The sequence below is a fragment of the Nicotiana attenuata genome, chromosome 6, assembly GCF_001879085.1.
Source record: "Nicotiana attenuata strain UT chromosome 6, NIATTr2, whole genome shotgun sequence".
In the NCBI taxonomy this organism is placed as follows: domain Eukaryota; kingdom Viridiplantae; phylum Streptophyta; class Magnoliopsida; order Solanales; family Solanaceae; genus Nicotiana; species Nicotiana attenuata.
The window spans coordinates 26,851,333-26,867,817 of record NC_031994.1 but is presented as its reverse complement, the minus strand read 5'-3'; the positions used below and the strand labels follow the sequence as shown (position 1 = coordinate 26,867,817).

General features: G+C 33.1%; 1 protein-coding gene and 1 non-coding gene across 2 annotated transcripts; one reads left to right on the top strand and one right to left on the bottom strand.

Annotated features, from left to right (window-relative positions):
* Window positions 5,276-5,347, top strand: TRNAQ-CUG. Its single transcript has one exon. It is a non-coding gene; the product is annotated as a tRNA-Gln (tRNA).
* On the bottom strand, window positions 6,562-8,623 carry LOC109227716 (transcription factor MYB98-like). Its single transcript, XM_019392913.1, has 3 exons — window positions 8,034-8,623; window positions 7,679-7,805; window positions 6,562-7,122 (listed from the first exon to the last, which is right to left on the bottom strand). The coding sequence occupies exons 1-3, from the start codon at window positions 8,621-8,623 to the stop codon at window positions 6,562-6,564; spliced, it is 1,278 nt and encodes a 425-aa protein (XP_019248458.1).

Sequence of the window (16,485 nt, the reverse complement as noted above, 5' to 3'; positions counted from 1 at the left end):
AGAGTGAACTACTAATTGTCATTTGAAATAATAAAAGGTTGGAATCGATACCTTAAAAATATTACTTTAGCCAAAAAAAATCAGTTAACTAACGGTTGCCATTGGTACTAAATGAAAATATTACATATATAACATTGTAAAAAGTAATTCAGTTCATAAACGAGGAAGCAAATCCTACAACTAGGGGACTGAAAATTATGATGAACATCTTTATCTTCAACACTTTGTCTTCCAACTTCATAACTTTTTTAACTTCAGAATTCTTCATTGCCTCTAATACTTTAACCCTTTCCTTCAAGCCATCCCTTTCAACTTCAAGAGCTTCTAAAGAAATATTCAACATTTTAATCTCTTGATTTGCAGTTTCTAATTGTACATTGTTAATTGTAATTACGTAGCATCGGGGAATTCTTCATCGTGCATTGCCAGAAACCACATCCTTAATTCTAAACGAAAACAACTTCAAACAACTGTTAAAATAATGGAAATTAACTGATATGGAGGGGGGGGGGGGATTCCCTCAGGTTTAGGGCACTTGTAGAATATCCTTCCTAGGTTTAGGAGAGTTTTCGAAGTAAAATAATGTAACGATCCAACCGGTCTTTTTGAGCATTTGCATTCCGTTCAGTTGTTTGAATCCTTGAGTAGCTTCATATGATGTATTATGGCTTGTGTGAATCGGCAGTTTTGGTTTTCAGGTGATCCGGAGTTGATTTGGAAGAATAATTCTCAACTAGAAAGCTTTAAGTTGGAAGAGTTGACCAAGTTTGACTTTTGTGTATTTGATCCCGGATTGGAATTTTGATGGTTCTGTTAGTCCCGGATGGTGATTTTCGACTTGAATTTGTATCTGGATGTTTCTTGAGGGTTCTAGCATTAATTGGCGAAAGTTGGCAATTTGGAGTTTTGGAATGTTCATAAATTTGACCGGAAGTTGACTTTGGTGATATCGGATTTGTATTTTGGTTCCGAGAGTTGTAATAGCTTTTTTACGTCATTTAAAACTTGTGTGCAAAATTTGAGGTCATTCCGAGTTGATTTGATATGGTTCGACACGAGTTTTAGAAGTTGAAAGTTCAAAAGTTCATTAAGTCTGATTTGAGGTGCGATTCTTGATTTTTATGTTGTTTGATATGATTTGAAGCTGCGAATAAGTTCGTATCGTATTTTAGGACTTTTTTGTATGATTGAATGGGGTCCCAAGAGGCTCGGGTGTGTTTTGGATCATTGGTTTAGAAACTAGTTAAGTTAAGAATTTGGAGTTTGACCATGGTTAATATTGGGTCAATATGACCTCTTTTCGGTGTTTTGAGTGCGCGAGCAGGTTCGTAGAATGTTTTATGATTGAAATACATATATGGTTTGTGTACGGGAGATTCCGAATGAGTTTTGGGTGCTAAAACGAAAATTCTTTTGTTGCTGGTTTTTGGTGTAAAATAATTACAAAAATGACATTTTTGTCTATTAAATTTTCAGATTTCCTTTAAAACTTCAAAACATCATATCCCCCTCATTCTAAGTTCAAATTGGGTGATTTAAAAGACTATCTTGAGTGTAATCTCGCAAGGGTTATGTTGGGCTTGTCAAATGTGAGTTTTGGGGTCATCTTGGACTTGATTCGAGTTATAATAACTGTAGCATTTTTTTACTTATTTCGAAATTTAGTCACTTTTTCTCACATGGTTTTGGAGCTTGGATTTGGGCGATTTTGGAGAGGATTTTCACTACATGGATTGGGATAAGTATTTTTTACTCAGTTTTTATTGTATTCCGTGATTCCATCTATTTTTGGTATTTGATTGATAATTTCAAAAGAGAAATTGGGGTTTTTTTCAAAACTTTTCTAACGTGAATTTTTGAGTTTTGAGCATCGATTCGGAGTCAGAATTGAGTGAAATTATTATGGTTGGACTCGTAATTGAATAAGTTGTCAGATTTTATGAGTTTTATCGGGTTTCGAGGTGCGGGCTCAGGTTTGACTTTTGATTGACTTTGAGTAAATGTGTAAAGATTCGACCTTTATCGATTGATTTTGCTTCCTATGGCATTATTTGATGATTTTGAGTTCCTTTTAGCTAGTTTCGAGCCGTTCGGAGGATGATTTGAGCGGGATGGCGCTTCTAGTTTATCGATTGGGCTTGTTTGAGGTAAGTGTCTTACGTAACTTTGTTGGGAGATTTTTTTTTACTAATTGTCATTGTTTGCTACATGCGGGGGTGATGCATATATGAGGTGACGAGCGTATATGCATGTGCTAGGGTTAATCATGCTCGGGAGTAAATTATATGATTAATTGTGCCTTGTTGAATTACGTGACCTTCTTGTTTCAGACTTCTAGACTACTAAGAATGTGAAATTAAATGCTAGAAATCAAGATTTAGCTTATTATAACTTGATTAAAATTTGACGAATTTTCATGAAACTATTGATGTGTTAAATTCGGTTATCACTATGCTTAATCACCAATACATCGCTACGACCCTTATTCTTGAGATATTGGATTCTATACTTGAATTGAAGATAATTTTTGAGACTTGTTGAAATACTTGCACAATAAGGTTCTTGAGGTTTATTGAATTGTTATTGACTTGAAAGTTGTGATTGATGTTCATTTGGAATATCCGCTTAAACACTCACCTTGATGTTATTCATGCTTCCTACCTTGCTTGTCATTAATATACATGTGCTTGGTGAGGAAGAGTGTAAAGCATGAAGGGTGATGCCGTGCATTGCATATACATTATCATGTGAGGAAGAGTGTAAAGCATGAAAGGTGATGCCGTGCCATTTCATTTAAATTATCATGTGAGGATGAGAGTAAAAGCACGAACGGTCATGCCGTGCTATTTCATTTACATTATCATGTGAGGATGAGAGTAAAAGAATGAAGAGTGATGCCATGCCATTTTATTTACATTATCATGTGAGGATGAGAGTAAAAGCACGAACGGTGATGCCGTGTCATTTCATTTACATTACCATATTTTTATATTATCATATGTTCATGGCACGAAGGGTATTTCCGTGCAGGCGAGGACGAGAGACATGCATTATGTGGTAATATATTTTCCTTGTGCATACATTTATGCCTTTATCTTGAGTTGTTACTATAGCACCTATATTTTTTATGTGACCCGTCATTGTTGTTATGTCTTTGTCCTCTATCTCAATTGTTGTTGTGTTATCCATGCCTTCTATCTATTTAACTCGCAAATATCATGCTTTCTTTCTTGTTTGTAATATCTACATCTGTGTTATTTCTCATTTGTTGCACTTTCGTATAAGCCTTCTACCATGTTAGTTACTCATGCCTTCTATTTGTTTAGCTTATAAATATCACGCTTTTCTTCATGGCTGTTATATCTATATCTAAGCCTTCTACCATGTTAGCTAGTAAAATTTATGTTCCTCTATCTTAAATGCTATCATTACTTTTATGCCTTTTATCTAGTCTGTTACTGTTTTCCATATGCATTGCATTGCTCGTTATTGCTTCCTGTGTCTCCCACTTCATCTATATTGTTATTGGCATTTCTTTCACCTGGTTGGTACTGTTATACGTATGTTCGGTGAGGAAGAGATAAATGCATGAAGGATGTTGCCGTGCCAATTGATTTGACCTATATTCATATATTTGGTGAGGATGAGATAAATGCACGAAGGGTGTTGCCGTGCTATTTGATTTGATATCTTGAATACATTTCTCACACCATGAAAGTTATGAGTTTACTTCCGTGATTTCTTCTAGTAATCATTTACTACCTCGCATAGTTGTTTTCTTGTGCTCTTATCTGTTATATTTTAGAACTATTTCTATTTCTAGTCTACTGCACAGGTAATAACAGTGAGAATCTTTTAACTAAAAATCCTCGTCACTACTTCAACAAGGTTAGACAATATACTTACTGGGTAAATGAGATCGATTGTACTCATACTACACTTCTGCACCTTGCCTGCATATTTTGGAGCTGGAGTCGCTGTGTATGGCGGAAGCTGGCATTGAAGATGTACATGCATACTGATTATAGCTGCCACTTGTCATTGGTAGCTTTAGATTTTGCTAATCTGTTTATGTAAACTCAAACAGATGAAGTATTTATTCGTACCAATTTTTTGTAAATTCTAAGTCTTAGAAGCTCATGATTTGTACTACTAGTCATTGGGTTATTGTATAAATCTTCCGATGATTCTTCACTGTTTTCTTATAAATCTTATTTGGATTGTATTGACTGTTAGTCAGCTTACCTAGCAGGACAAATTAGGTTCACGACTAGTAAATTTTTGGGTCGTGACAAATAATTGGCAACTTCTACATAATGGCACATCCTCTTCGATGAAAAATCATTCTCCGACATTGCATGCCTTTCGACGACCTAAACAGTCCTAACGCATAAGTTTAAGAAGAAAAGAGATGAAAGAAAACACAGAACTCTAGATTTGGTTGCTATTGATTTGCGAGTGGTGGATTAAGGATTTATTAGTTTATCGGGTGTTTTAACTTAGAGTGGGCGTGTCCCTCTACTTTGCTTTATTGTATAAGCTAGTCCCCGTTATATTTTCTGGCTCTATATATATATATATATATATATATATTTGACTTGCAAATGTTCTTTTGAGAAATACTTGGAATGTAATAAACAGATCCATATTTGGTAGAGCATTCAAGTTATTTATGAAGGTTTTGGGTCACTTCATCCACAACTTTAAGGTCTAAGAAAGAAATTCTAATTTTTATATATGGTACAAGTGACGGTCTCTGTTTTATACTCGTAGGTTCATATGAAAGCAAGTGTAAATTTTGAAAATCTATTTTAGCCTTAAAAAGGTTTAGGTACTCAATTTATATGCACAAATTTTTGTTAGAGCATGAATTTTTTGCTCATTCTCACACTAGTAAATTTGTAGTAAAGTTCAAGTGTAAAACACAAATTCAAGTTAAAAAAGGTGTCGGTTTGTATAATATCTCAAAGTGCACATACAAAAGCATTTGAAGAGGTTCATTTAAATGAACCCCATCTATTACTTTAATTTTTAGATACTAAGTTATTGAAAATGACTCGCTTGCGTTACTGATTCTAGAGTCTGCATACATATAATTAGTAGTTGTACTAAAATTGGAGTTTCAGCAATGTCAATAAAGTCATATATAAAACCTTGAGTTTTTTTTTTCCCCTTCTTTTGTGATGATCAACTAAGAAGATATTTCTTTTCCAGTTTTGGTTGCTTTGTGTCAAAACGTTTTTATATATTTTTGTACTCCAGCATAAACAAAAATGGTTCCATGGTCTAGTGGTCAGGACATTGGACTCTGAATCCAGTAACCCGAGTTCAAATCTCGGTGGAACCTTCAGTTTTTAATAAATTTTTCTTCATAAGACCGTACAAAAGAATTACTACACAGTAATTGGTATGGCATAAGCATTATTCTAATATGTGTCTATAGAGTAATTGGTATAGGCAAATCATCTTACTTCACAAAGCCCTGAAAGTCGTAAACTATGACGCTAGATACTGACATGCAACGGTTTCTAAAGTGATTTAATTTTTAATTATTTTGTACACCATTCACGACATAAAATTTTGAATCCATTCCACCAATTCCTCTACTAATTGTTCACATTTATCAACAGCTTTTATCAAAAGTCACTTAGGCATCACCAGCTCAGAACTTGCAGATTTTTCATAACAAAAAGAAACTAATTTCAAGACAAGGAAAAGAACACTTTATCACTACTACTACATTACTAGTAGTAATGTTCTCTCGAACATATTTGGCAAAGACAACCTCCAATCTTTTATTACACATATATATACACACTGATATATATAACCTACCACCTTTGATGCATGGTGTTTGCTACTAATTTTCAACATATGAAAAATAAACTGCAATCACAAAATAAGAGAAAAATATTTTTACTAATCAATTGTGAGTACAATTCTGTTTCTTCCTTGATTCTTCTCTACTGATTATCTCCGTGATTCGAGGGCTTAAGCCGCGTATTTCTCGAATGTAGGATGATGCAGACCTCCTGGGGATGTATTTGATCTCCAGCTTCTTGAACTATTTGATTGTCAAGAAGTATCCGGCCATATTTTGATCTCTTTGTGAATATCCCAAGAGTTTATGGGATTTTGAGACACCTATTCAAGGGAATATCTATTCCTTTATATAGGTGTGAGTTAGGGTTTAGGGTAGAGTAACCTCCAAGAAACCCTAGTAGACTCATAGGATTTCAAGAGTCCCGTAGTATCTTGAACTTAGGATTTGGCTTGATCCCTTAAAATTTCGATGTCTACCCATGATCTAACCAAAGAAATACACACCGTATTACTTATACTAGACCAAATCTTTCACTACATGAAGTTGGTACAATTAGCACAAAGTAACTCGACAGAACATTACTACTAGTACTATTTAACTATACTTATTCTTGTTATACTTAACATTTCAACACGACCACATGTTTCTTGACCACAAACACCTATAAAAATATCTATATATTTCTTGAGGAATTAATATACTTATTTAGGTGTTCTAAAACATCACTACATTAATATCTATGGATTAACTCTAGAAATCATTTCCATCAAGTCAATCTCCTTATTATTGACTTGATCACCTTGCATGAATGTAGGCAGTTCATAAGGAATAATCTCCAAACCCATGCATTTCTCCATAATGGAAGGTGGACCAACGTGAATATCTTCCATAAAAGAATTCATTCTATTCTCTTCAAAAGATTTATCATCCAATGCAAATTCTGGGACTTCACTGAAATCACAATATTCACGAACTTGATCAATATTCCCTTGGCAAAACTCAATGGTTTCTACTTTGGCAGTAGAGTTTGTGGCATTGCTAGTTTGAGAATATTTTTTGCTGTTTCCCTTTTCCAAATTCAAGCTTTTGATGTAATTCTGGAGGAGAGAACTAGGCTTTGGCCATTTGGTACGACATTTTCGTCTTGAAAATTGCCTTCTTTTTGTTGCATTCCAATGATTCTTAATGGAATTCTCAGTTCTTCCAGGTAGTCTTTTTGCAATTTCTGCCCATTTGTTTCCCACTTCGGCATGAGCTTCTATTAGGATCTTGTCCTCTTCCTCTGTCCACAAATCCTTCTGAAACAACGCAAATAAAGAATTTAAGCTCTATTTATTGACAGTTAATAAAAATATTTAGATAATCATGTCCTTTATATATTAGGTAATTAATTATAAATAAATTAAATTATACTACTAATGCAAAAAAACTTTATACTGACGGTGTACAACAACAACAACATCAACCCAGTAAAATCCCACAGTGGGGTCTGGGATGGTAGTGTGTACGCAGACCTTACCCCTATACCGAAGGAATAGAGAGGTTTCAGAAAGACCCTCGGGTCAAGAAAACGAACAAAAACACAAAAAATTTGTCCTAAAGACAAAAATGACGGTGTATATAACTTAAAAGCATATGGAATTAATCGTTAACAAAATTTTCCGTAAGTCCTAAGGAATATTGGGGAAAAGAAATTCTACTACATGCTTGAATATAGAAAGAAAAACAATGACAAAGAAAGAGAAAAATGTGAAAAACTTGCATTTAACGTAAAGATAATACGATGTTAAGGGAAGATTCTAAACAGAAATCAAGATTAATATTATTTGCAAAGAAAGAAATAAAAAATCATACTTTTATATCAGGTCTAAGATGATTGTGCCACCTCTCTCTACATTGCTTCCCTATTCTCCCTTTCAGTGTTTGAGCAATTTGAGACCATTTTCTAACTCCAAATTTCTCTACCAAATGGATCAAAAGCCTGCACGGAAAAAGAAAAGTATAAGTTTATTTTGATAAGTACATAAAGTTTTGTCAATAGGAGTTTAATCTACTAAGACAATCTTCACGGCAAAAGAAATACAAAAAAACATGAAATAACCAAAGAAATTCATAGATAATAATGTTATAACATAATTAAGTATTTAAAAGTATATTTTGTCTAACAACGTAACTCAAGCTTTTAAATGAGATGAAACGATATGATTACCTGTCTTCTTCAATCGTCCATTGTCCTTTGGCGGATTTAGACTTCTTATTCCTCCCTCTACCTAGTTTTTTGGTTGACGACGAAGATAATAAGCTACTTTGATCATTTCTTTTCACCTTCCTATTCTTTCTTAATTCACCAATTTCTAATTTGCAATTAGAACCATTAGTGACACATGATGAACTTTCATCAGGCACAACAAAATTCAAAGGCTTCACATCTTCACAACTCAAGGAATTAAAACAGCTCTCATTGTACGTGTAATTAACATCCATAGTATTCTCCTTAATTGTGTTACCACTCTCTCCATTTTCTTGATCAAATGGCTTAAGCTCATAACTAAAGTTAAAATCTCCTAATGAAGAAAAATTATCCTCATTGGTGAATGGATCAAAGGGGTCATAACCATTGGTATCAATCATAAAATTTCCAGTGTTGTTGAAGGTATAGTTAAGATCAAGGTGCTGAAAATCTTGAAGATAATAATCTTTAGAGTTTATGCAAAAATCATCATCTAATTCTGGTTTGAGTCTATTGTTATTAGGCACAAAAATTGGGTGAAAGGAAAGGTCTTGTTTATCAAGTTCCATTGGAAGGAAATTAGCTTGAGGAAAATGGAGGAGAAATGAGGGGGAAAAAAGGGAGCTCTCTAATCTCTATTTCATTCTCTGATCTTTAATTTAATTTAATTTAATTTAATTTCCTTCTCTGTTTGTTATCTTAATGGTAGTAGTAAAGGAGTGACATTTATTCTAGTGTGAATGTATCTGGACTGTTTATATCAAAGGGTGATCTAATTGTTTTGTTTAGGACTAATTAAACAAAGTATGTACAAAATTTAGGTAGTTTTATAATGATTAGATTCACAAGTTAAATAACATATGTTTTTGTTGAATTTTATCATTTGATCACAAAATCTGATTTCTATTGATTTTTTATTCTGCCAGATTTGCATCTTCTTTATTGAGTCTATTATCTTTTTCATTGACGGATGTATATCGAGGTTCGAGTTACATACAAAATTGAGTATTTTATATGTATTTATTTTAGGGTCAAAAAATTACATGTACATTAATGATATGTGAATAATAACATTAAAAGTAGTGTGGAAATTAGTAAATACATGTAAAAAAATTAAATTCTTCATTCTTCTTCTTCCCTGTTTTCCTTTTCGACCCGTATATAAATGTAAAAGACGGGTTTACTTATTTCCTTAATTGATATAGTAAATATGTACCATTAAATTGTTCAGCTTAGTAAATTCACATTATGTGAAATTTATCGTAATTTACCTTTTCTTTTAAACTTTTAACTTTAAAATGATGTGCGCAAAGAATACGGAGGAATAAGTCAATGGTATTTCTTTAATTAAAGCAGTCAATAGTAGCAATTCCTTGTTAAAATTAGCCAATGAATGTAATAAGAAGTTACTGCAATTTAATATAATTTTGACTTTGCATAATAATTTTTTTGCGATAAGTCTTCATTTAACATCAATTCTCCGAGTTATATTTTCAAAAATCACACAATTGTATCATTACTCAAATTTTCATCACTCATTTTTTGGCCCTTTGCATTAATCAAATAGGCTTTTGTTTTAAAGAGAGTAATATGCTAAATGTTTCGAAAATGGAATTTTTTGTTAAAAATTTCATGTATTGATAAGCGAGAATTTATGTTGAAAACCAACTCTATTTTGGAGAGGACAATTTAATTACCATGTTAAACAAAAACATGTTTCGTGTTTTAGTTCAAAAATTTGTATTCTAGTCTTTAAATGTCATAAAGATTTTTTACCATTATAGTCCACCAATTAATTCTTTGACCATGTAATTGGACAACCAGAATGTTCGTCTTAGTACCTTTAAATCTTTAGCATATAGTAGGAGAGTACGTAGATGAGTAATTATATTTGTTAACTGAAGCTCTCTTTCTCTCTCTCTTTTTCTATTGTCACATTAAATTCTGAAATTACTACTTGTCATTAAGAGTAATATTAATAGTCAGTAAATTATCATAGATGGCATACGATAACTCAGTAAACGTAATGTTGAATCCATTATAATGGTTAAATGTTGCAGCTAACTATTCTCTCTCTCTTTTTCTTTTAAAATGTAGAGTTTTATTGGTCTAATTTTACTACTGGATAAAATAAGTAAATAAAAGTAAGGTATGACATTAACCTAACATCAGTAAGTAAAATATATCGGAAATAAATGTGACAAAAACGAGCTTTTTTTCTCCTTTTTCGAGAGAGAGTTGGGGGTCAGTTGTTTAATACACAAATCATACGTGTGGCGCTAGAAAAATGAATTTTGTTGATAAAGGGGAATTGACAGAGAGTATGTATTTATCAGGAGAGTTTAAAATTAACAACAAAAATGGGCATGATATGTAGTCAGCTCTACACTTTCGCAGTGACAGTTGAACCATCTAAACGATAACTAGGTAAAAGTCCCCTTTTTACCTAGCTATACGATAATAGAAATCTTTTTACTATCTTTATTTATGTTCCTTATTAATTACTTTATATACCTATATTTACTAGTTTTATACAAAACCATAAAAAGGAGTGGCAAACCGATTCAAGAAATTTCTGACACAAGTATTCAATTAGTTCGGACTTGTTTAGTATTAAATTGGAACCAAGACAAAAAAAGTTCTTCTTGCGAAGAAGCCCGTGCTTCTTTTGTTGAAATAAGGACAAATGGTTTGATTCGATATTTCCTAAGAATCAACTTAGTGAAATCCCCTATTTCGTATATCGAAAAAAGGAATGATACGTCGGAAATGAAACATACCTTAAATATTGGGTATTAGTTACACATAACCCCCTACATTTAAGATACTCTTCCTTTTTCCAAGGAAAACTATATCTGTCTTTGTACTTACCCAAAATCATCACCTCTCTTTGTACTTACCCAAAATCATCACCGTAAGAAACCCACTGAACCTCAAAATCATCACCTCTCTTTGTACTTACCCATAGTAAGAAATCCATTGATACCCATAATCTTTCTAACCCAAAAATCTCGCTTACTCACTCAGTTATTCCCCAAAATTGCAGATTCTTCCCTCTTCCAAAGCTGTTGATATGTGATTTCTCTCTTTAATCGTTCAAAATCTCTTTCTTATTTATACAATACAGAAGAAATTCGAAAATTTGCTCTACAATCAAGTTGTGGGTAAACTTCACTCTACATTAAAGTTGGTTTTAGGTTGAATTTCATAATTAAACTCGAGGAAGATGAAGTTTCGGAATTGTATTACGATTGTATGATAAAGGTATCATACTTGTATCTGAGTTGAATTTGATACATCAATACCTAAGACAATTCTGATACAATACTAATACTATTAAAATATAATATTGTGTTATAATTTAAGTTTAGAGTTGGTTCTAGGTGGATGTTTTAAAGTGAAACTTGAAAAAGATGAAGATCAAAGTTGTATCATAATTTAGAATTGTATCACAATTTGTACCTAAAACAATACATGATACAATACTAATACAAGTATAATACGATATTGTATCAGTTTAAGTTTAGAGTCGGTTTTAAGTTGTATCATAATTCTGTCAGAATTGTGTAAGAATTCTTTCAGGATTGTATCAAATTTGTATTTGAATTATGAGCAGTTGTGAGATCGTGACGAATTTCACAGTTTGTATCACAAATATAGATAATTATATATTAATTTATTAGTATTGTATCAGGTATTATTTTGAATATTAATGTACCATCTACAAGTTATATACAATTGTGATACAAGTATGATACGCTTACGTTTTATGTATTGATGTATCTGATACAATTTAAATACAATTATGATACATTTATAATCCAATTCCTAAATATTTCTTCATTTTCAGTGTTGTCCGGTCTCTCAGCATAAGAACGATGCAATTGATGATTTAATAATGTAAAATTATCGGTAATGGTGGGAAGAGAGAAGATGGAGATTCTGGGAGTAGATTAAGGAATTTTATTGTAAAAAAAAAGGAGAGAGAAGAGGAGAGGGAAAAAAAAAGGAAAGGATATAATTGAATCCCTTAATTGAAGGCACTAATAATGGGGTGAGAGCCTTTTAAGGAGTAATCTACACAATTTGTAAGAAAAACCTAGATACTTATTAAAAACTACAAAATATAGAGAACATTGGCAAATAAGTTTCTAATATATTATAACTAGGTAAAAGTCCCTGGAATGAAATCAAGAGCTACATGGCCCGATAAAAGTATGTCACCTCATTAAATTGAAGGTCCACCAGCTCTGCCATTAGACGTGGGGGTATTTTTATTAATAGAAATAATATAATGTGTATTTTCGGATTGATAGTGGACGTCATGTGTATTTTTAGAGTGATAGATGAAGGGAGGATATTTGTAAACTATTTAATAAACAATAAAGATTGTATTGACCCTTTTCTGATTCCTATTTTAGGCTATGTAAGACTTATTTGATGGCATAGGTGATTTAAATTTAAATATCATATTAATTCATAATATTTAAGTGGATATAAATATATTGTTAAGCTTGGAAAATTTGAATTTCATAAAGTAAAAAAGGAAGAAGATTTTGAGACATTTATAATTATACATGTAGGATTGAACACAATTAGTTACCAATTGTATCTGCGAAAAAGGACCAAAGTTGTCTTTAAACTATTTTTTTGTGGCTATAAATACCCTCCGTTTACCTATCAGTCCAAAAATATTCCCATTGTTATTTTTGGAGCTCATTTTTGCCCTTATGACTAATATATAGGAGACTTGCGGGATGATAACATCACAAAAAAAACGGTAAAGGGTCTGATATGTCCCTCTACTATTAACAATTGTTTAAAAATGTCCTTCGTTATACTATCGGGTCAAAAGACTCCTTATCGTTATACTATTAAACAAAAATGCCCCTAAACAGATGGAATAGACACATGGCATTGATTTAAGGCTCAAGGGCATCTGGTTCGAACCCGCTCCGACCCACATACGTGACATCCAAATTTTGACATCCAAATCCAAACTTACACAACCTGTTCCGACCCACTACTACTTCATCCAATTTTGAGATTAACCCATTTCACCTTTTTCACGTTTAGACATTAGCCAGTTCACCATTTTCATATTTTTCACTACAAACCCCAAAATACTACGATATTCATTCATATAAACTTAGATTGTAAGAATTTAATCTTTAAGAGGGGTAATTTAGTGTAATTTTTATCAACTATTATTTGAAGCCATCTTTGTAATTCGAAGTTGGAACAATGAACAAAGATGGGATTTAACTTGAGAGGACAAATGAATAGAAAGGTCATGTTCATCGCGTGATATTGCTTCCTTATTAGCTAAAGTGAAGCAATTTTTTGCATAGTGAGCGATAATAGCAGTGGTGTTTTGGCAAAGATTTGTAGTAGATCTCGTCGGTTTTCATGGTGGTTATAAAATGAAGAAGGAAAACAGTGAGAGAGAGTTGAGATAGTCAGTGGTGTTGGCTTTGTGATTTTTCCGGCGAGTTTCACTGGTTCCGTTCTCTTATTTGGTGGAATGAGTTTGCTGTTTGGATGATGAAACACGAAGAAAAAGAAGAAGAGAAGAAGGGAGACGAAAAGGGGCCAGTACAGTGGAGGTAGTACTACAGGAGAAATTTTCCGGTGAGCTTCCATGTTTTCCGGTGGTTTTGGTGTAACGTCAGAGAAGAGAAGAGGGTCGTGTTTGGTGGGGTTATTTTAGGGGACAGGGCTTAGGGTCGGATAATAGAGGTATTGGGTATTTTAAATTGGGGATGGGTCAACTAAATCTGAGAGTGACATGTGTCTATTCCGTCTGTTCAGGGGTATTTTTGTTTAATAGTGTAACAGTAAGGAGTCTTTTGACCCGATAGTATGACGAAGGACATTTTTAAATAATTTTTAATAGTAGAGGGACATATCAGACCCTTTACCGCAAAAAAAATTCAGTAAGACCGTTGAAGTTGCATAAAGCTGAAAAAGTGGAGATCGCCGGATACTTTTTTGAAGGATCCAAATTTTATTTTTCTTCCTCTCTTTTCTGACATACAAAAATATAGCTGCTTATTCTTGTTCTTCAGATTTATAGCCCGTTTGGCCAAGCTGCAAAAATCAGCTTATTTTGAGAAGTGCTTTTTTTCAAAAGTGCTTTTCTCAAAAGTACTTTTAGTGAGAAGCAGTTTGTGTTTGGCTAATTAGTTTGAAAAGCACTTCTGAGCAGCAATTAGTGTTTGGCCAAGCTTTAAAAAACTGCTTCTAAGTGTATTTTTCTCAAAAGTGCTTTTGGAGAGAAGCTACTTTTTTCTGCTTCTCCAAAACTGTTTCTGCTTCTCCTCAAAAGCACTTTTTTTCCTTCCAAAAGCTTGGCCAAACACCTCAATTTTTGGCCAAAAGTGCTTTTGGCAAAAAAAAAAGCACTTTTGGCCAAAAAGAAGCTTGGCCAAACAGGCTATTAAACGTCGTAGAGGGTGTTTGGCTAAGCTTATAAGCTGATTAAACTGGCTTATAAGTATTTTTCGGCTTATCTACGCGTTTGGTAAAATTAAAAGTGCTTATAAGTTAAGTGCTTATAAGCCAAAAGCGATAAGTTGTTCTCACCCAACTTATCAAATTTTAGCTTATAAGCCTTTAAGTTTGACCAAAATATTTATTATTCTACCCCTAAAATACTTCTTTTTAAAACAAAACTCTTTGTATACATAGTTCTTCAGCTGCTTATTACTAATTTTAACACTTTTATCCAAACATGTAACTGCTTATTTTTTAATCAGCTTCCGCACTTAAAAGTGCTTTTCAGCACCTAATTCTCTTACTATTTCTGGAAAAGGATTGAGGCTGGAAAAGTAGAGCTTTGCCGGTATCTTCTTTTCCAGCCAACTCCTTCTCTCTATCTTTATGTTTTCCGGTGAGATTTTATCTTTTTCGAGTTGGTTAGTGTTTTGGTGAGACCAGTAATAAAGTATTATGTGAAATTTAAATAATTTTTTTAAATTCAATATTGACAGTTAGTCATAAGGGCAGAAATAAGCCGAAAAAACAACCATGGGGTATTTTTGAATTGATAGGTGGACGAAGAATATTTATTGTCCTAAGGCAATAGTTGAGGACTAGTTTTGGCACTTCTCCATTATATTTAAGGGACTTTTACCAAATCTTTGCATCAGTACTCAAGGCCACATACCGTATAGAGCAGGTACATCAATAATCCAAAGATTAAATTATCTATGGATGCCAAAAACCGAAGCCAAACACAATTTGAGAAGAAAAACAATGAAAAAAGAATTACATCAGATCTCAGTAATAGAAGCAAGATTATCTTAAAATAGAACGAAAAGAAGAGTCCGAAAAAGAAAACAAAACTATTAGTTGCCGGAGTAAACTATTTTCCGGGGGGGGGGGTGGGGGGGGGTTATGCGAGAATCAAGCAAAATTACAATGTTTTGAATATATGATTGATGAAATCTTGGTCATTTGATCCAATTTAGTGTTTGAAAACCAAAATTCCCTAATACCTTCCAGAACCACACACGATGAGGAAGGCACTAATGTGTAGATAAACTAATCTATCGCGATACATGCTTTTGGATCTGCTTACTTTTGAGGAGCATTTATTTTCATTTTAGCTTCTCCGAATTACTTGTAGAGACAAACTCAAAATTTATCAACCGAATTTCTAATTAGCTGAACCATATAATTTTTTTTCCAGACCTGGAGACCTTTATTTGAGTTCTGAAAGAAAGAACAACAAAAAAAAAAAAGAAATAAATGGAAAAACAAAGAGGAGAGATGATGAGGCAGTTGAGCTCCAGTGGTCTGGTGGCAAATTTCCACTAACGACAATAAGAAAAGAGAAAAGAGAAAAGAGAAATGAGATAGAGTAAAAAATGACTTAAGCTGGAAGTATTTTTGATCCGGGTAACAAAAGTAGGGTCGGATTCGATTAACAAGGCGGATATTAGATCAATGTAAAAATATGCCACCTCATTAATTGAAAACCCACAAGCTTTGCCGTGAGATGCGGGGTATCTTTATTAATAGAATTAACGTCATGTGTATTTTTGGACTGATAAATGGAAGGTTTAAGCAAATAATAGGGGTATTTTAGACCCTTTACCGAATAGGAACGAAGTTGCGTCTACATCTAATTAACTTGAAAAGCAATTTTGAACAAAATGATTCTCCCTCAGCTCATTAAGAACTTCCTCCTTTCGATGTTATGTGACGCTCATTTGACCCTGTCATGACTTTACTCACTTGAACAATAAAGTAACAAGAACATGTTCAAGTTTCAGCATCTCTCACTTCATTTTTGGTAGTAAAAGCAATTTTGGAACTACAAAACATTTGTTCAGCTTTCTGTTATTCTGTTACATTTCAAATCTGTAGATACTATTGCATGGGCGGAAAGGGTAACATTTCAGACCACAATGTTGAGGAGTTTGTG